The sequence below is a fragment of the Pogona vitticeps genome, chromosome 1 (assembly GCF_051106095.1).
Source record: "Pogona vitticeps strain Pit_001003342236 chromosome 1, PviZW2.1, whole genome shotgun sequence".
In the NCBI taxonomy this organism is placed as follows: Eukaryota; Metazoa; Chordata; class Lepidosauria; order Squamata; family Agamidae; genus Pogona; species Pogona vitticeps.
In genome coordinates, this window is record NC_135783.1 from 107,722,135 (window position 1) to 107,743,600 (window position 21,466).

The 21,466-nt window shown below is 39.2% G+C and overlaps 1 protein-coding gene and 1 non-coding gene across 2 annotated transcripts in view; both read right to left on the minus strand.

Moving 5' to 3' along the window:
* Positions 1–456: 456 nt before the first annotated feature.
* LOC110081709 (xaa-Arg dipeptidase) overlaps positions 457–21,466 on the minus strand; it is a 30,457-nt gene continuing 9,447 nt past the window's right edge. The window contains exons 3-7 of the mRNA XM_020799069.3: positions 15,806–15,948; positions 11,531–11,685; positions 10,592–10,724; positions 7,934–8,041; positions 457–7,034 (exon numbers count right to left, since the gene is read on the minus strand). Of these exons, the coding sequence (XP_020654728.3) occupies positions 6,829–7,034; positions 7,934–8,041; positions 10,592–10,724; positions 11,531–11,685; positions 15,806–15,948 (745 nt within the window). The 3' untranslated portion in view covers positions 457–6,828. The remainder of the gene's footprint in view (positions 7,035–7,933; positions 8,042–10,591; positions 10,725–11,530; positions 11,686–15,805; positions 15,949–21,466) is intronic.
* LOC140703413 (U1 spliceosomal RNA) lies at positions 21,297–21,453 on the minus strand. The gene has a single exon (XR_012082822.1). It is a non-coding gene; the product is annotated as a U1 spliceosomal RNA (small nuclear RNA).

Sequence of the window (21,466 nt, forward strand, 5' to 3'; positions counted from 1 at the left end):
GAAAGAGCAATCTTCTAGGTCATTCTAGAGTGTATTCCCCTTAGAGCTGTGACTGAGCTTTCTCCTCTTTGAATCTGAAAAGAGTCTACAGTAATTGTGAAACATTCACATCTCAAGACAAATGAGTATGTTGACATAACTGTTACTGCCTGGTCCCTCTTTTGTCTTAGACATCTTTACCTGTGTGCCTCTCTAGACTTTGCAAGGAAAGCTGACAAGCTAGTCAAGACTGATGGAACCATGAGCTATCACAGAGGAAAAGGTATACCGTGATAGCCAGACATACGGATCTGCAGAATACTCCTGAGCTGAATAATCGCATAAACTCAGCAGATTTCTATGATCTTAAACAAAGTTGGTGCATCTCATTTGCTGGCAATACTGTCTCCCCCCCACTCATTTTTTAATATGTATATATATTTATCAAATTAATACTGAATAATGGATACTACATAATACACAAGCCAATAGTTTTATTTTAATAATCCAACAAATACTTCTACATATACACACAGCATAACAGTACAATTCAGAATACAAAATGAAAATGATAGATCAGCAGTGGCTCACTAAAAAAGGCAAAAAAGAAAGCTTAGCAACGTAAATAGTTTACATGTATGCTCAAGTGTTTCTCCAAAATGGAAAAAAAATCTATATAAAGATGGCACAGGGAAACATTGTACCCCTTCAGTGCCTATTCTTCTGTATATCAGAAATAATCACAGCAAAACATTCACTGCAAAGGTAGATCTTCAGAAGAAGAAAAATATATCACCCAAGCTTTTGAAATATGTTTGTGCATTGCAGCTACTAATTTGTCCAAATAAAACACAATCAAGCATTGATACATTTTAATGACTTTTATTTTTCAGAGCTAAACTATATTGAAGAACATGCAAATTTTGGTAGAGTGGCAATAGCCAAAACACTATGAAGTATACATACACAACATTACAACAGCCTGGCAGGCAAAAGCTATTGTAAAAATGTGTGTCCTGCATCCTTAAACAAAGAAAAAAATTATCTGCTGTAAATTCATATTTTTAAGTAAAGCCTTGGAAACAGTCATAGTTTCTTGCCAATTCAGGATCCAAAATCCAAGGACTTCAGAATACTGTATACAGTACAAGTGCCATAAATGCCACAAGGGATGCCGGGCACTCCTGCCTACCATATGGCTCAGTAAAGGCAAAACCATCTCATGGTTATGGGCTGGGGCTATATATACCCTACATATGCAGGCATCCTTCAGTCTCAAGAGACCATGGTAACGACCATGGAAAAGCAACTAGTGTGGCTGAGAAGGCGAATTTGAGAGTGACAATCCCTTCCGCTACAACAGGCACTGAATTGGCACCATCTCACATTAGCCGTTCCTCAATTTCAACATGTCAAGATTGTGCGAAACCACCTGGCATGTTGACTGGAGTGGGCAAAGAATAGCTCTACAAATACAGTTGGGCTAGAACTGCAATCAGCCTTAGCCCACACTGCCAGTACTGTAGTGAGACGTGCTGACAGCAGCAGGCCCACAGCATCTGGAGACCACTGCAGGTGTAAATGCTCCATGTCACAGATTGCTAGCATGCTAACACTGCACATGAATGAATGGTCCAGCATTCACAATAAACCTTTAGAATGCCATGGAAAGTGTTTGAGGAACATCTTCAGGGGTCAGTGTCTCCATGCAAGCTTGCTGTTTAAGCTGGAGCTGTAACAGATTCAACCTTTTAAAGCAACACATCAGCCCTGTTAAACTGAGGTCAGTGCCATCTATATGTTCCTGTTCTTTTGTCTGATTATTCTGCACAGTGAAAATAAAGAGAGGCATTTTGTACTCTTTTCATGACAATTCCAAGACTTCTGATCTGTCACATAGCTGTCAAGTATTTATAAACATCTTCAGTAAAATTAAAATGACATTTTAAAAAGAAAAGCTGTTGGAGAGACTATCTTCACTTACTGATAAGACAGGATTTTACATTACACCTAGTTTTACTTTCTTGTTGAGATAAGATGAGCAGTTTGGGAAGGTATACTTCAGAACAGGGGACAGGAGTTTAGCCCCTCCTTCTGGCTGAGCTGAATAACATAAGAATTTGTGAAATCACCACCTTCCAGAATTGGGCCATTGTTAAGAAAAGAGATACGGAGGTAATGGCCACAATACTGCTTGGAATTGTCATCCAAAGAGCCTCATGCCCACTGTAACTCAATCGAGACCTAATTGGACACAACAGCAGTTTTTGCTACCTGGGAACCTTGCCATTTTAGCACCTTGTGAAACTCGAACACCTGGAAATTGCAGGTAGCTTAAAGCATACTTAAATAAAAATTTTAGGACTGTTCCCATACCATGCTTATAAAGCAATTTACATGACTTGATTAAAAAAACAAAAACACTCCTCCATTTCAACAAAATACTTAGTTCACCTCTGGTGAGAAGCAAAATGTACGTGACTGAATGTGGGGGGGGGCTTAATGGGAGCTTTATGAGCCCCCACGTGCTGCTGGGCTGCTGCACAGAGAAGTGCCACCTTCCAAGAGACTCCTAAAGTTTGCTGAAAAGATGAGCAGCACTTATAAAAATGGTGTTTAATGAGATAAAGGCAATCTAAGGAGGTAAATACGATACAGCATTGTCAGATTAAGATCTCCCTTTTTAGAGCTGCCCAGGTCTTAAAAAGGGAATGTTCTAACATGTAACTTCCAGCTAAATTTAAATTAACATTTGACAGTTGTATCTGCCAGTCTGATTTCCATTTCTGTGCAAGACAGTACAGCATCCAGGAAAACAACTGCTAGAAAAATAAAACAACTCACTCTGAACAGTTCTGAAAATTTCGATACTACAGTTCATTTTTTAAAATTCCTTACATGTGCAATCCAGTCAACCAGGAAAATTTACTATAGAAGATCCCAGAGTTGCAGTCTTTCTCTCGATACATGTATTTGCACTAGAAAACATGGCTGCATTCCCTCAGTCAGAAATGGAAAGAAATGGAAACACATTTACGCTGCACTATTCTTTGTTAATTGCTCTATAAATAGCAGGTAAACTCTTGCAGTGACCATGCTCTGGGAGAGGCTCACTTCAGTGATGGAAATGAGGTTCTTGCTAAAGTGAATTGTCATGTAAATAGACACTGACTTACATTATGTAGGACAGAGTTGAGCATATAGAAAATAAAATTAGAATCACATAATTATGGAACTGGAAGGGACTTGAAGAGTCAACAAGTCTACCCCCTTCCACAGCAGAAAATCCGCAGCTAAAGCATCTTTTGTTGGACGTCCATCCAATTTCTACTCAAAAATCTCCAGTGAAGGAGAGTCCACCACCTTCCCATAGTCTGCTCCATCGTTGTATAGCTCTTACTGTAATTTGAACCCATTATTTTTATGTCTAACTCTTTCAAGCTGTAAAAAGTATCTTTCAGATTACAGCCTTTTAAATAGTTGAAGATGGCTACCTCTCAACGTTCTTTTAACAGCTAAACATATCCAAGTCTTTCAACTGCTATTTCTACCACTTGGCGTCTAGTCCTTTCACCGTTTTTGTCACCATCATCCTCTGGATATATGCCAGCCTGGTGATAGCACTACTTAATTGGACGCAGTATCCTTCCATCTTAATAAGTCTCCTGGCAAGTTTCTAAGAGAAGGATCTTGACACCAGGAAAGGTCTGAGTAAAACAGAAGATAGTGGTACTACTACTACTCTGCTGGTAAATGCTCTTTGTGAGTTGGGCAACCAGCTGCAGAGCCACAGATTCAGAATTTGATTTACCACTCTGCCTCCCAAGAGACATACCAGTCTGTGTAGCCTTGAGCAATCTGTTTAGTCATTGACTGCCACCAGAAAATACGTATGGAATGGTAAAGCACTTTCTGAGGACTCTCTATATAGAAAACTCTAGAAAGGGTCAGCATACATTGAAGTCAACTCGATGGCATGATTTAGATAATATACTTTTGCTGATGCAGCCTAGTACTGTATTCACTCATGTTTTGCTTGTGGTCCACTAAGATCCCTAGATCTTTTCACATGTACTACTACCTAGTCAGCCACCACATATCCTACATTTCTGCATTTGATTTTTCTCATCTAAATGTACAATTTTACATCCCCCCCACACCATTGAAACTCATTTTGTTTTGGCTTAGTTCTCCAAAGGGTTAAGATAATCATTGATCTCAGTCCTGCCTTCTGAGGTATTAGCTACCCCTCTCAGTTTGGAGATATCTACAAAATTTGACCATCATCTCCTCTGCACCATCCACAAGATCCTCCTCTGCCATGCCATGCTCCCTACTGTCTATTGCTCCTGAAAAGAAAAGCCTCCAGGAACAGAGCATAAAGACAACTTCCCTCTTTTGCTTTTGTTCTCTACTAACTGATATCCAGAGATGTGCTATTTCTGAACCCAAATACTATATGTAGCTTTCATGCCTTGTAGCCACTGCTAGTCTTATCCTCTGTGAATTTGTCTAATCTGTTCTTAAATCCTCTGGTCTCAGATAATGACCATCGCCACATCCTGTGGAAGTAAATTTCATGATTTAACTATTTACCGGTTGAAGAAGCACCACCTTCTGGAGATCGTAATGTAAAACCTCTCTCCTCAACTGCCCCTTCAAATCAACACACCTTCATAACACTTAAGACCTTCAGATCTAGCACACTCTAACATCTGGCACAAAACAAACTTCTGACTAGTTCATTTAGAATAGTAATTGATATTTGGGAATGGATAATTAGTCCGTTTATAAACTGTAGGGTAGGGCTTCAAATTAACCCTTGTGGTAATAAATAATGCTTAGTAATACACAGCTCTCGCCTTTGGGATTTCCTTTTAACAGCCTTGTATGAAAAGATGTCAATATTGTCCTTTCAAAATGGTCATTCATTTTAACACAGTTTATAGAGAGCATATTAATTATGCAAGTTATTTACCAGACTGTAATTTTGAGCAGATGACTCCTATGCAGATATGCTTAGTTGCAGTTCACCCATCGGGCTCTCTGAAGACAGAGTGCATTTTGAACAACTTATTTTTAAGTAGTGACTAAGAATCTTCTGAAAAAGGATTACTTAACAAAGTGGATATGAACATAACTTTTAAGAACTTACAGTGGTATATTCTACAGCTTGCTCCTTTAGATTAACACAGGAGTGCTTAAAATACTTGCTAAACTAACCCTTTTCTACACTGTAATAACTACTCATGTTATTTTCTAATAGTAGTTAGTAGCAGCCATTTCACTGATGTCTTTTGAACTTTGGGCCTTGGCCAGGGTTTGTCCTCACAATTTTCTAGAACTGGTTCTGGGGAAGGCAAAAGATAACTATTCACTCCCCCCCCCCGCCTCAAAGGACACTGTACTGCAACTGTTGCCACTGATAGCATCCTCCTCTCTTCACAAATTCATTAGAACAGTGGTTCCCAACTTTGGGTCCCCAGATGTTCATGGACTACAACTCCCAGAAATCCTGGCCAGCAAAGCTAGTGGTGAAGGCTTCTGGCAGTTTTAATCAAAGAACATCTGGAGACCCAAGACTGGGACTGAATGCATTAGATTATCCAAGATACTTGGTTATGTACAAAAATACCCGAAGAATTTATCACCAGACACATGTATCAGCAGTATAACCACTCTGAAGACTGCACAGCAACTGGTGGTCAAGTTGATAAAATGATAAGCAATACGATTTCATCAAATAATATAAATTTAGAATATAACAAGTTTTGCACTCTACCAATTTACTTTGCTCTGCACTTAATAACTTAGGGATGTAGATGAACAGTTTTGAAATAGTTCTGCCAATGAATAAATAGTCAATATAGGAAAATGATTCTGTAGCATGTTTGCACAAGGTTTATCTGATTCTATAGGACATATTTAAGCGGAAAAAAAATCACAAGCTACTCCTTCAGTTTCTAATGTAGATCACCTAATACTCCTGTTTAAATGGTATAATGTATATAACTAGGAATTTATACACAAAAATTCATTTTGTGTGGAGGCTTTGACCTATGCTGATCATCTTTTCTACATGCTGATTTCTTCTGGGTTAAAGGCACACATAAAACTACTAAGAAAGACACATAATTGGAGAAACAGGCAGAAAAGGGCTCAAGAGACTGCAGATGAGTGAAACATCAAGTGATTGTATGGCTAGTCTTCCAGAAATGTCTGAACAATAAAAAATGGGAAAGGGTTGTACATGTAAAACAGAGCTCCCACCTGCAAGAATGTGAGAGTCTAAGAACAGAAGCCATTTCAAACAAGACAATCTGTGAGTATCATGCAACCAGAACCTAACAATTGGTATCCATTTTGCAAAAACAAAACAAAACAAAACAAAAAAAAAAGAAGTAAAAAAATAAATTGAAAACCATACAGATTTATCAAATAGGTTAGTTCTTCCTGACTTGGCTGCATTTGGTTTTGCACATAGTAAGCGAAACATGCAATACCCCTCAGTGTTCCTTGGCAAAATGACAGTTCCCAAGAGGACAATTGAGTTTTCCTTTTTGACAAACATACTTGCAACTGAAAAATTATCTCAAGAAGGTTTGTAAAGCAATAACGTTTATCAAACTTTCAGTCACCTCAGAGAAACCATTTGATTTTTTGTCATGTCAAGACAGCTACATAATATTCAGAGAGTCCCCGTTTAAAAAACAGAAGCACACTGACATCATTCAATTGCACCAATCAAAATGTCAGCATCTCTTCGGCCATTAAACATGCCTTAGCATTCACACAGACCACCTCTAGAATTTTTTTTGCAAGTTTAGATGTGTCATACGCTGCGCTACTTCAATGTGATGCACATGCTGCTCCAATACCAAGGCTGGGACGTTTTCCATTTTCAGGGATATTCAGCAGGGCCTCCTCTTTCAGTTTCACCATCCTGAAGTCTTCTCTGACTTTTTCCAGCAGATCTGGCTTGAAGATGACATCCAAAGCAGTCATGGCCAAAGCTTTAGCTGTCCGCAAGGCATAGAACTGAGCTTCTTCTGACCCTAGAGTTAATTAATGTTATATGTGAGAATAAATGAGAATAAAACAGCTACAGTGAATATACTGGAAAACCAATACAGCTGGATGGCAAAGAACATTTTATTACTGAAAGATTTTATCCCATAGTTACACAATGCCCTCTTCCATCTTTAAATGCAGCCCTAAATAGGGCAAGAGAATATTGTCAGAATCACTACTTTTGAAGTTGACAAGTAGTTGATTGTGTTGTTATTCAGCTACAAAAAATGGGAAAACAGCAGGCTGTAATATCTCACTCAGATTTTAAAGACTGAAAAAATTATTGTATATCATACCATAACTCAGAAGGGCTTTGTAAACACTACAGTATTTCTCTTCAAAACAGCTGAATTAAAATTGCAGTGCAAATTAAGGATACTGAAGCTGTATGTACAGGTGTGTACTTTCCATGCCTTCCAAAGCTAAGTATCTAGGAGAAATTGAGACTGACCCAAGGTTTCTGTGAGCAGAAAATGACTCACAGGATACTCTTTTGACTCGGGGGTTGGCAGTCTAATGCTCTCCTATTCACCAGGTTGACTAGCGGTTATGAAAACTGTAGCCCAAAACATTGAGATGGCGACAGCTTTTGAGGCTGCCTGCCGATCCCATTTGCCCTTGAGAGGTCTCTGATAGTCTTGGAAAGGTGTGGGGAGCCTTTAATATTGGAAAATCTACTATCAGTCCTAATATTAAAGCCACCCCTCCTGGCTGTAACTGATTTGTATACCTCCAGGAGTATACTGCAAAGTCAATATAGAACTGTGAACACCTTAAAGGAGAAAGGGGATGCAAATTTAAATAAGAGAGCATCTCCCTGCAATTTTAGTACAATATTTCCCCAAGTTTGTGGGACACACTCACATGTTCCAGCCAGACTAACCTGCAGCTGTTGTGTACTGTTCAGTATGGTTCAGTGCATCAGAGCCAATGTAAAAATAAGGGTGAATCCCAGGAAGTGCAAAAGTAACATTTCCAAAGTCAGTGGAACCTATGGAGAGACAACATACATCGGTGTTTCAAATATAGCACCAAAAAAGGTATACACTTAGTACAGAGTTATGCACTTAAAACAAATTTAATTTTTATTTAAAATATTTCTGTCCCACCTTTCGCCTTCAAAGGACCCAAGGCGGCAATAAAACAGTTTGGAGTTGGACCTCAGGAAATATGTGATTTCATGTATTTACTCATTGTGTTCCAAAAGTCAGGATTAACATGATTTTTAACCCTTACTCAGTGCAAGAAATGGGTGAAGAAAGCAAAAGGGAAGAGATCAAAGCAAGGGCTAGACAAAGAAAACAAAGTTGTCGGGAAAGAATATGAATTGGATAACACAACTCTAGTCCCTAATCACCGAAAGGGATGACAAGCCCATAACAGGGATAAATGGGAACATGATTTTTTGAAAGGAAGGTTTTTGGCCAAGCAATGAAACTTTATAAATACAGTGGTGCCTCGCATAATGAGCACCCCGTTTAACAACGAATCCGCATAGCGAGGCGGATTTTGCGATCGCAAAAGTGATTGCATTGCGGTGTTTAAATAGGGAAAACATTGCATTGCGATGATCGGTAAGCGTTTCGCTTATCTCCGCACTGCGATGTTTTAAAACAGCTGATCAGCGGTTCCAAAATGGCCGGCAGGTCAACAAAATGGCCGCCCACAGCGTTTTCGCGCCAATTCCTCGCTTTCCGAGGTGGCGAAAATGGCGGCCGGATGGAAGATCTTCGCATAATAGTGAGTTTATCCCCCATAGGAATGCATTGAAGGGGTTTCAATGTGTTCCTATGGAGTTTTTTGCCCTGTATAGCAACGTTTCCGGATAGCGACGATTTATCCAGAACGGATTATCATCACTATGCGGGGCACCACTGTAGTTGGTCTACAATGATGCTATATAGTAGAATTTTGAGAATACTTCCTATTGAAAGTGGAAACCCTACTTTGCTCTGAAAAGAAGTACAGTGGTGCCTCGCTTAACGATGTTAATTGGTTCCAGAAAAAACATCGCTATGGGAAAACATCATTAAGTGAAATGCATTTTCCCATAGAGATGCATTGAAAACCGGTTAATCCGTTCCAATAGGCACGGATTGCCGTCCTTAAGCGAAAAAACCCATGGGAAACATCGTTAAGCGATACAATGTTTCCTCCATTGGAATGCATTGAAGCCTATTCAATGCATTTCAATGGTTTTGCGATGACCATTTTTGCAAATTTAAGTGTGTCTTAAAAGGTTCAAAAACTGTTTTAAATGCTTGGAATCGTTAGTGCACCTTCTAAAACGGGTGCAAACTTAATTTGGCTTTGTTCTGACTTTTTGTTAATTTTTGCTGATTTTTTCCCCCACCAACTTTTGACAGCTGTCAAAATTTGACAGCTCCATGCTTTCCTATGGGGGAGAAAAAAATTCACAAAAAATTAACAAAGACTCAGAACGAAGCCAAACTATGTTTGCACAGGTTTTGCAAGGTGCTCTAATGAATCCAAGCATTTCTGGGTCTTCGTTAATTTATTGTGAATCTTTTTCTCCCCCACAGGAAACAATGGCGCTGTCAAAAGTTGGGCTCCATTGTTTCCTATGGGGGAGGAAAAATTTCACAAAAAATTAACGAAAAGTCAGCAACTGTTTTAAATGCTTGGGTTCGTTAGAGCACCTTCTAAATCATGTGCAAACTTAGTTTGACTTTGTTCTGAGTCTTCGTTAATTTTCGGTGATTTTTTTTCTCTAGGGTTGTTCATATTACTGTGTATAGCTTAAATGATTTTTCATCTGTTTAAATGATTTTTCATCTATGAGATGTAACAGGTTAGTTTCGGGCTCAGCTGAAACTGGCACTCTCTTGATGATGGAAATTATCACTTTAACATTACAGAAGGTAAATGACTTGTGTAACCAATCTTACTATTTCCAGGATGCTTATGTCAACCAGCCCTTTGAATGTTTATAACCAATGTGAATAGTACAACACAATTTGTTATTATCTCATTTCTCGCTGCTGTAACACCCCTATTACAAGAAAACAGTGGGCATATAAACCTTTGTCTTAACACTTTATTCTATAGAATGGACAATACCACAAGACTTTTTGTTGTTTTTACAACAGATGAAAATTACATGTGAAAATATTTTATGGTCAAAGACAAAAATTTCAAGCATGTTTTTCAGACCTTGTGATAGAATTTTAAAATTTTAATACTATTTTTTTACATTGCATTTCAAGTTCCATATTAGCTCAATTTCACTATCCCTTGAAAAACGATTATATCAGTACTTTGCATTGACCTAGTAATATCTGTTATAAAATATAAAAACTGGTCAAGTGAACTGATTACACCATCAGAAATGCCTTTTTCAGTAAGGAAGATAAAACATAAAACAAGTAAGAATGAAGCCAGTAAAACATGTAAAAGCCAAATAAATAAATAAATAAATTTTAAAGATAAAAATAAAAAAGGAAAAGGAAAGAAATTAAGGTATCCTGGAGGAATATGAATGTGCACATGAAAGATGAACACACAGATGTGCTATTATTACCTGACAGCCCATTAACATTATCATCTGGAATAAAATCCATGCCAAGTTTCTTGCCATTCTCTACATAAGCTTTCTCCAGGCTCTTGTTAGGAAGCACATTGTAATAATCATTTGCACTACCCTTCAGTTCTACCTGGAAAACAAAAATACCCATTTGCTTTTCAACAATCATGTTTGAAATAAAGCTCTACAGTTCAACCCTATGCTTGATTATTCTGAAGTATCAAAATGCTTAGTGGGTCTTACTTGCAAGCATACATAGGGCTGCAGCCTGAAACACATATCCTACCCACACACAACTGGCCATAAATACAGTATTTGCTTTAAAGTAAACAATTACAGGACTGCGCACAAACTCTCTCTTAACAAATTACCATCCTAACTGTAAACAGTGGGAAGCAAATTCCCTCAAAAATCATGGGGGGGATCAACAATACAGAACTTTTAGAAACAGTGTGTTAATCCCTTTTGTCTTCTTCACACCCTCTGAGATTTTTTTAAAGGCCCCAAGAAATCTGTCAAATACTGATAAGAAAATGTCCAGTGACAAAATATTATACCTTGACAGTGAGCTTTTGTAGATTGGAAGCATGTGAAATTTGGCACTCACTTAGACATATGAGTTGGCATCATGATAATTATGTTTGTTTTGTAAAGATGAGGCAATTAATTTATTAAAATAGCTATAGAATGGCATCCAGTTATGTTCAAAGTGACAACCATACAGAGACAGAAATTCAACACTGACTAGAATTTCATCAGCTCATAATTACAACTGTATGTGGAAAATTACACAAGGAAATCAAGTTATTCTCTGAGGCCAAATCTTTCAGCTAGGCAGTCAAGCCAAGATGTATTCCACCATTTAAAATTGTTTGAGACAACTCACACTATGATTTTTTTAAAAAAAATCTTGATCAAATTTTTGAAGACCCTTACTTCACATCCTGTGGCCAGAGCTGCAGCTTTAAAACAATTCTCAACCTTTTCTGTCAAGAGAGAAAGTTCCCTTAATGAAGGAGCACGCAAATAAAATTCTAATTCAGCATATGAAGGGATGATATTAGGTTTCACACCTCCATTCTTTATTATACCTAAAAGAGAGAAGAATATTATTGACATTAATATCTGTTACACTGTTTTCTAAGGCTTCTGGGAAAATAGCTACAGAGAAAATGCATACTACTTTATGCTTTCCATCGTGTTTTTCATTTTTCAGCAGATCAATGAAAACATGGTTTGAAGATTTCCTTGCTTTCTTTAGAGAAACAGGCCTGTGTACCTGAAAATTTTAGTTCATCCCTATTAAAAAATTATGAAGTTAGATCTGTATTCCTACTGCTCTGTTACTTATCTGCTAGCTCTCAAGCTACAAACACCTAACTTGTACTGGAAAGGTGGAATTAAGCAATCAGAGAAGAGTAACAATGAAATTAAATACAAGAGAAAAACCCAAACCATAGGAAACCCACCCTCCTCACATCCTAACTCTTGGAGCCTCAAACGAGGATTAAAATTGAACCATTTCAAAAATGCTTATATCAGACTTAATTATTACACAATGGGACAGTGCTAAACTAGTTGTTACTGAGGACCTTGCTGACGAAGAGAAGGGCGGGTAAGGAATATTCGTATTTTGAAACCTCAGACTTCAGGTTTTAGGAGAAGGTATTAAATCATGTTTTCTAATCTATATCGACTCTAGTAGTAACATTGGCACATGGTTTTCTTCCAAATTGTTCTTCCAATTTTCATAAGTAATTTCTTACAAAAGGGCATGTGAAAATGAGCAGAATAAGTGGTACAAAAAGGTTTCAGACCACTGAAGATACAGAAAAGCAAATGCCTTATTTGATTACATTATTAATACAAATAATGTATACATTGTTTGTATTAATAAACAACAGTTCAAGGACATTAGCGATTAATGCAAGACCATCTGAAGGGATAAAGGATGCAGCTCCAGGTTCATTTTGAAACTGCTCATCTGGGTTCTCCTCAACCTTTCACAAAAACCTCTGCCTGAACAAAAATAAAGTAGGACTTTGGCAGAATGTTAATATCCCTGCAATCAGTGAGATTGGTGCTTCAAAATAATTATGTAAACACCAGCTTTTGGAGCAAAATTCTGAAATCTGGCAGACTGTCTCATATGTCCACAGTACAGTATGTAAACTATATGAGAGGCTAAATAGTCATCAAGAGGTTAATACGATGAACAAAGCTACCCTGCCTAGCAAAACAGCAGAATAAAAACAAATCAATAAAGTGTCTCTGGCCAATCTAAGTCACAACGTTTGCTATCCCAATCACGTATCACTTCCAGCATTTAAAAGAAACTCTGCCAGAGCGGGCAGCCCCCTGACTCACCATCTACAATCTCATTCCTCACCATGAGTGCTTTGCATTTACTCTAAATTCTGAATAGCTTCTAATGAAGTGGACTACAGATGACAAAAATCATGCCAAATTGTTAATTTTTAGGGTATCACGAGGCTCTTCAAAGTTTTTGCTACAACAGACCACCAGGCTTTGGAAGCCTCTTGTGCCAGCAAAACTGCCTGGTGTGCATCACTGCTCTGTTGAGATCAGCAGGCAGAAGAACCAAAAAAAAAAAGGGGGGGGGAGAGAAGGGAAAGAATGGGGGAGGAGCTGTGTTATGCCCGATCCACCCACCTCTCCGCTCTCACTCACAGCCACAATGGTGGTGCAAAGTCAAGGCACCCAACATACCCAGACTGGGAAAAGTTTGGATTCAGCACAGCCTCAGCCGGCTTTAATGTCAGTTCAGACAGTCCTTAGCCATCTTGCCGAGTTAGGATTGCACCCTAATGCAGCTATTTCTATAGCTGTAGGAAAATAGGAAAATTTTCACAAGTTAGAAATTGGATAGAAGGAAATAAATTAATAGTAATAATTAGGGAAAGGATTTCTGTGACATGTCATATTTTTTCTGCAATATATGTTTTGATCTTATGGGTGGGTTTGAACATGTTTATGAGCAATCTGGCGAGAAAGGCCAGATTACGCATAAACATGTTTGAACTTGCTTATGGGTTCAAATGTAGATTGCAGAGAAAATGTGAAATACCATAGAAATCCTCCGAATAATAATAATAGAAACAACACTAAAAATCCTTGAACTACTGTCTCAAAATGAGATAATTATTTGATTAAAAGAGTATTAAAATCCTTTTACGCAGTGTCCAGGCTAACATCCTGATGCACAGTTCAGAAGATGACTGTTAGTCGATTAGCTAATATATATTAGCTCCCTTCCATTACAAATCAAACAAATATCTTGGTCACTATATATAGCTGGCTGGATAGCTTTGTGAATTTGATACCTGGCTGCAGAGCCAGAAATCACGAGTTTGATTCTCCACGGTGCCTCCCGGGAGAACAGCCAGCCTGTGTAGCCTTGGGCAAGCTGCACAGTCCGAGAGCGCCCTCAGCAGAAAGGAACGGTAAACTACTTCTGAGTACTCTGTACCTAGAAAACCCCAGAAAGGACCACCATAAGTCGGAATCGACTTCACAGCACATTATTAATTATTATTCTATAAAACACAAAATCCTAAAAAGGAAAACATCAGGAAATAATCACACAAAATCAAACATTTCAATCTGTTACTTTAATAAGATAACAATGGCTTCAACAATTTAATTTGAAAAAGTGCTGTTAATTGAACACCCAGAATTGTGGAAGAGTTTATTTATCTACTACATAAAGTGAGATATTTACTTATTTAGTTAAAACATTTATACCCCACTTTTTTCCACAAGAGGGCCCACTGTCAGTTTTACCACAATTTAAAAACATCTGTCCTTCAGAAAGTTAAACAGGAAACCAGTATTTTGAGGCTGTTATTCAACTGCTGCATTTAAGCCAAATTTGAGCATTAATTCTGCCAATCATATTTGAAATAATTGTTTCAAAATAAGTACTTATAAATTATTTTTAACTTCTACATATTTTTGAAAACCTAATTTTTTCTACAGTTATATCTGTACATGTTAGAATGCCTGACATTAAGGGGGCAAAGTCAATTATGGAATCATTATCTATACTGAGAATCTACTAAATGTGTTTATCACTTGAAGTGTACAGCTGGTAAACTGTTGGTTTCCATGCTCCTGAGTGCCTTGACACAAATTTCTTCTAATTATTCACATACTCAAGCGAGCCCTGTGGTGCAGTGGTTAAACTGCAGTATGACAAGCAAAACTCTGCATTTGATCCCAGTGGAATCAGATAGTGGCTCAGGCTTCCATCCTTCTGAGGTCAGTAAATTGAGTACCCAGCTTGCAAGGGAGGGGGGGAAATGTGTAGGCTGCATAATTAAATTGTAAACCACCCAGAGAATGCTATAAGCACTATGGGATGGCATATAAGAAGCATATTTTGCTTTTAAAGAGCACACAAAATTCACAGCTTATACTCCAGCCTGACAACAGAATATGTGTGTGGGGGGGGGGGGACATGTATGCCTAAGAAAAATCTATGAAGTGTAAAATAGAAACTATTAGTCCGACTGACAGCTCAGAAGCAAAAAAAATTGGCAAACTTGGTGAGGCTGTAGGAAGAGAAATGTGGCTGTTTACCATCTCCATACATCAAGAGTGAACAACTTTGGCTGTGCAGATGCTTTTGGACAGCAACTCCCATAATCCCACATAGGCTTGATGGGAACTGTGGGCCAAAAATACCTGGAGGCCACAGAAGCCCACCCCTGACTTATATAAACACATGTTGTAGTAACAAACAATGGCCAGACATTACTTACGCCTGTTGGCACAGGTCAAATGTAAATCTCTGTACTGAACTGTTGTACTTCTTGGCACTAAACTGGGTGCATGACCTAGTGTGCAGCTAGAAATAAAAGCTCTGACTAATTAACTGGCAGCAGTTCATTGCTGAGATTTAGATTGTTGGACTTTTGCTGGTGATTAATAAGTAACAGAATTCCAGCTATTGAATTCAACAGCAATCATTTTCCATATAAACAGTCTCAAGACTTTATCTACTTCTCGTATTAACAAATCCTCAACAAAGTTGTGTAGTTCTTATCAGCTTTGTATTTCAGTATTCCGAAAAAAGAAATACACAAATAGCCACTTGCATTTTAATGTTAACATGCCAATAGCACATATTTGTTTAAACAGTGTCTGAAGTACTACTTGCTGGACAGTAAGATTTAAGGAAGATCTCACCATGAACTCTCCATGTTGGTTTCATTTGCTGCCTTAAAACTGACAGATTGTTGTATGCAAGAACAGCAGCATCTAATGCATTTACTCCTTCCCAAGGGTAAGCAGCAGCATGAGAAGCTTTTCCATAGTATTTCACAGTCACACTAGGAAATAAAAGCCATCACTTGTTTTTAAACACTTTTGAAAATTAAAAACATCCCTTTGGATTCATTCAGCAAACTTAATAGGAAAAGTGTTCACACACGTTTAGTACCTCAATTCTCTATAAGATAAATTAGTGAAGAAAATAAACACAGACTAATACAATTTTGATACAGAGCTCCCATACTCAGTGTACAAGTTTTGTCACAAAGTTTGACAGTTCAATGAAACAGTAGACTGGAAAAGCATATATAGAAGGCAAAAGATAAATTCTGTGAAAATAAAAAATATTAATTTATTAGAAATTAATACCAAGTTTTCCTACACAACTGACTAATAAAATAGACCATGTTCAAAATCAAGACAAAAGGCAATTAAGCTGTCTGGAGATTTGCTTGATTTACTCCCTTCCACAACCTCTGGCCAAATGTTTTGCATTAGAATCCATTTCTATTTGTTTCAACAGAACGTATTACGTACCATACATACAAAACAATTCTCCATTATCAAAGAAGGCAATCATCCACGGAAACAGAATCCCCTTAATAAGAACCAATTACTGCATCAGGGTTAACTGCATCAGAAGTTAAGTAGCACAGATGTTTTTTAAATAAAAGGTGGATAACAGGTAGAGTGTTTTTCTATATCATTTTAAAACACAAAGAATTCTCAATTTTATAAATTCAAGGAGGAGACAGGATAACTTGTTATGTCTGACAATGAAATACATTACACACAGAAAGTAGGCAAAACGTTAGCATTCTGGATAAAGTTTTACTATTCTAACAAAAAAGAACTGATTCTGTGCATACGTAGTCTTACACCAATGTATTTTAATGAGCAAACCTGAATGAAAGCCAGTGTGAAAAATGAGCCTCAGACATTTCAGAGTTCAACAAGCGGAAAACTGAAAAATAGTTCTAATGCGATTATAACTCTTGTCCATTAAATCTCTTGAGATTAAATAATTAGCAGGGGGTTGGGGGGGCTACTTGCAGAGTCAGGGACCAGGAGTTTGAATCCGTACTGTGCCTCCTGGGAGAGGGGCCAGCCAAGATCAGAGAGGTGGGATTATAGGTCCTGCTACCTGCACAAGCTCAGCCAAGATGCACGGTCCCAGAGAGTCAGCAGAAGAGGGGACTGGAAAACTACTTCTGACCAAAAAGGGTCATCATAACTCTGAAATGACTTGATGACACATAATTATCAATCTATGTATCTCCTCCTAGTCTATGCATGATAAAATCATCACAATCAAGATATAGAACTGCAACTACTCCATTCTTAGAAACTTGGCATGCACATCTTACGATTTTTTTTATGAATTTGGGAAGCTGAACTGCACTTACATAAGATAACTAGCTTTCATAAAAGATTAATTAGATGGGGATTTGCCCAGCAGAACTTTGATTTTACAAAGATCTGCAAGTAAAGAACCAAAACCAGAGCATTTCTTATTCCTATGAATTTAGGGCTCCTTGATCCTGGTGTAAACTTTCCTGAAAAACCAAAAATTGTGGCTGCCAGAATCCTGCCCCTTCCCCTTTTCCCACACTGCACCACTTACATCCCCAGTTCTCTGTCTGGAACTGAAAACCAAACTGCTCTGGCCAAATGCCCCTGAGACTTCTCCATAAGGCATGATGTTGGGAAAGAAGCAGGACACTCTCCACTCACTTCCATAAATTCAATACTAGAAGAAAGGTTGGATTAACACAAGCCAATGGCAGACTTGCCCTGGTGAGCCACAAGGTGGTTGCATGCACAAAAAAATTCTAATGTAATGAAAATATGTACTATGCACATTTTTTTCAAAAGCTACATGCAGTTCATTAATACTGAACTGCAATTTGTTCTCAAGCAGAATGCTTCCATGATACTATGTAAAAAAATTGTTATCATATAATTATTTTCATAAAGTACAAAAAAAAACCCTAACAATTTTCCCATATGCAACTCAGCCTTGAAAGCAGAAAGTAGACTTAGGTGACTCAACTAGATTTGTATATCAAGATTTACTTTTATGGTACTGTATTTTTTTTGTGTATAAAATGACACTTTTTCCTAAAATAATTAGAGGAAAAATTGAGGGTGGTTTTATACATGGTAGTGGGGGGGGGGAAGAGGGATCAAAGCACTTTGATCCCTGATTTCCCCCTCCACTTTCGGCAAAGAAAGTGGAGGGGGAAAGCACTTTCCTCCCAAGAAAGCTTTCCCCCTCCACTTTCTTGCAAGGAAAGTGCTTTCTCCCTCCACTTTCTTTGCAAAATGTGGAGGGGGAAAGCAGCTTTTTGCAAAGAAAGTGGAGGGGGAAGGCAGGGATCAAAGTGCTTTGATCCCTGTCTTTCCCCTTCACTTTCTTGCAAAGAAAGAAATTTTGGGTTAGAAAAGGGGGGTGTTACTTATACATGGGGTGTCCTATACATGGAAAAATACGGGACTTTTGTTCAGAACTTTCCAAATAATCTGTTTTCACGTAAACTATGAGTATCAGGAGACAACATTTGAATTAGCAAAAATATTTAAATCTCAAAGAAATCTCTCTAGAGGGTACATTAAACAACACAAGTATGCTGAGAAGAGAAATTAAAGAGTTTATCAAAGACAAAGAAACTTTATAAAGTAATTGGAACACAATTTTACAGAATATAGAACAGTTGTCATGGTTTTTTTTTGGGTGGGGGACTTATATACCGCCCCATAGTACTACAAGCACTCTCCGGGCGGTTTACAATTTAATTATACAGGCTACACATTGCCCCCCCAGCAAGCTGGGTACTCATTTTACCAACCTCGGGAGGATGGAAGACTGAGTCAACCTTGAGCCGGCTACCTGGGATTTGAACCCCAGGTCGTGAGCACAGTTTTAGCTGCAGTACAGCGTTTTAACCACTGCGCCACGAGGCTTCTGGGGTATTAATAGTTAGTACCTTCAACCTGACCCTGAATAACCCTACTACTGGTACATGATGCATCTGTGAGAGTATGCCCAAGAAAGGCAACTGAATATCCCAGTCACATAGGATCATGTCAGGCTAAAGAGTTCAACAGCACAAACTGCTATGTGGAAAGTAGTTTTCAAAAGCAGATTCCCATTCTTCTGTTGAATAAATCACATAAGCAAACAGCTTCTTCAGATCAGAATGCCAATCTTTATGCTAGCTAAACTATTTACCCTAATACAGTGGTGCCTCGCATAGCGACGATAATCAGTGCAGCAAAAACCTCTGCAAAGCGATTTCGTCGCTATGCGATATTTAAAAGCTCATAGGAATGCACTAAAACCCTTTCAATGCGTTCCTATGTGCTTCAGACTCACCTTTAAGCGAAAATCCTCCGTACGGCGGCCATTTTCGCTGCCTGGTAAGCGAGGAATCCGTCCCAGAAAACAGCGGGCGGCCATTTTTTTACCCGGCGGCTATTTTGGAACCGCCAATCAGCTGTTAAAAAATCATCGCTTTGCGATGATTGGTAAATGAAACAGGGTACCGATCATCGCAAAGCGATTTTCCCCCATAGGAAACATCGTAAAGCGATCGCAAGAGCGATCACAAAAAGTTAATCACTATGCGATTTCGTCATTAAACGGGGCGCCCGTTTGTGAGGCTCCCAAATTGGAAGCCATGGTAGGAGTGCCGCTGCTCCCGAAGAGTAACAGCCAGACTCAGACATCCCCCCCGCCATCCCCACCGCGACGGGGAGAGAAAGGAGTGGAGACCCCGATTGGGGGAAGGAATGCGGCGGAACCCTTACCTTAAGCAAGGGGGTGGATACGCATGACCTAGAGGAGGTTATGAAAGGGTTAAAGATCACCCGTGAACCGGGGCGAGTTCAGGCGGGAAAAAGAGGGGAGGAGATAGAGGCGGGGATGGGAGATATAAGGGGGAGAGCAAAGGACATTCCAGGCGGTTGGGAGTGGGTGTGGATGGAGGACCCCTGGACCCACAAGTGGGAGCAGGTCCGGGTCCCCCATGAAGAAGCAGAAAAGCGCCGGCAACTGGGACTAAAACCTCGTCCGTCCTACTGGGGAGAAACCGAGGCCAAGGAGTGGCGGAGGAAGTTGCGAGAAGAGAGAGAGGCGGTCGCCAGAGAGTTGGAGCGTAAAAGACAATGGCACATTGCAGAATTGAGGAAGCTGGGGGGTTACCCGGTCCTTGGGGTGTCGAAGGAGGAGAAGGATCCTCCTGGGATGGCTGGAGCGGAGATGAGGAGACCTTACCCTTGATCTCCTTAGAAGAAGAGTTGGACCCTGGACTGGGATCTGTGCCACCCTCAACAGGACCCTGGAATCCAGAGACTACGAATCCTTTTGTACATAGTTTATGGACACCCCTAAAACCCAGCCAAGGTCTGCAAACTTCCCTAAACCCCTTCTTGGGGGGCATACCAGCTGATGTTAATGTTGAAATAAATAAGACACCTTTTGATATTCCTTCTATGCCTCATCCGTTTATTGAAGAGAGGACAGCCCACCACAACGAACCCTCACACCGTTAAGCGAGGCACCACTGTATTGTGTTCAAAAGACCTGAGAATACTATTTCTTGTACCATATGATTTGCTTCATGCTGTGTGAGTCAGTGCTGCTTATCCATTCTATCACTACAATAGAGTAACATTAGCAAGAACTGGCGCACAATTTTGTCCTTTCCTCTCCATGCCTGTTTTTATACTGCAGCTTGTAGACAAAAACTATATTGCTTGCAACTGTCTTATGCAAGCTACTTTGAGAGATTTCAGCTGAAAAGTAAAACTGATTAAGAGATGGTGCTGGACTGTCATTCCCATCATCTCTCACCGAGGATAAACTAACTATGGCTGAAAGAAGCTGCTGTCCAGTAACATCTGAAGGGCCATGTATTCGTTTTTTCTTATTTTGTTTTGCACAATGCTAATAAACATCAAGAATAAGACATCTCAACTGTTAAGATCTTTGTTAAAAACTCTTCTTTGGATGCCTTCCAAATTTAGGCTCTGTCATTACAGAAAAGAATATTTTCTGTGCTGGTACCCAAACTGAGGTATACCTTTCATCTGAATTACTGTATTTTTCGCTCCATAAGATGCACTCCCCCCCCAATAGTGGGGGAGAAAGTATGTGTGTCTTATGGAGTAAATACAGTAAAAAAAGGGTTCAGACACCACCACCCAGAAGCCTCCCACTGCCAAGCTGGGAGGCCTCTGAACTGGCACCAGAGACTGCGTGTTGTTTGGACCTCACCATTCTGCACTGCTGGCTTTCCAGGATCTGCTTCCTGCAGCCTACCTGGAAAACCAGCAAGGCCAATAGCAGTAGGCAATGAGAATAGGCAAGGACCAAAAGGAAAAAAAAGAGTGATTCTAGAAAAACCAGGAGAAACCACAAACACAGTTCCCCTTTTAGGCAGTTGATTTTCCCACATTTGGGGAAATCATAGGGGTCAGCACATCCAAAGTGCAATAGATGAGCCTTACCCTGGGAAAACCACTTTTACAATAATGGTATCTCCCCTGCCAGGTATAAGTAGGAATGGCCCCTGA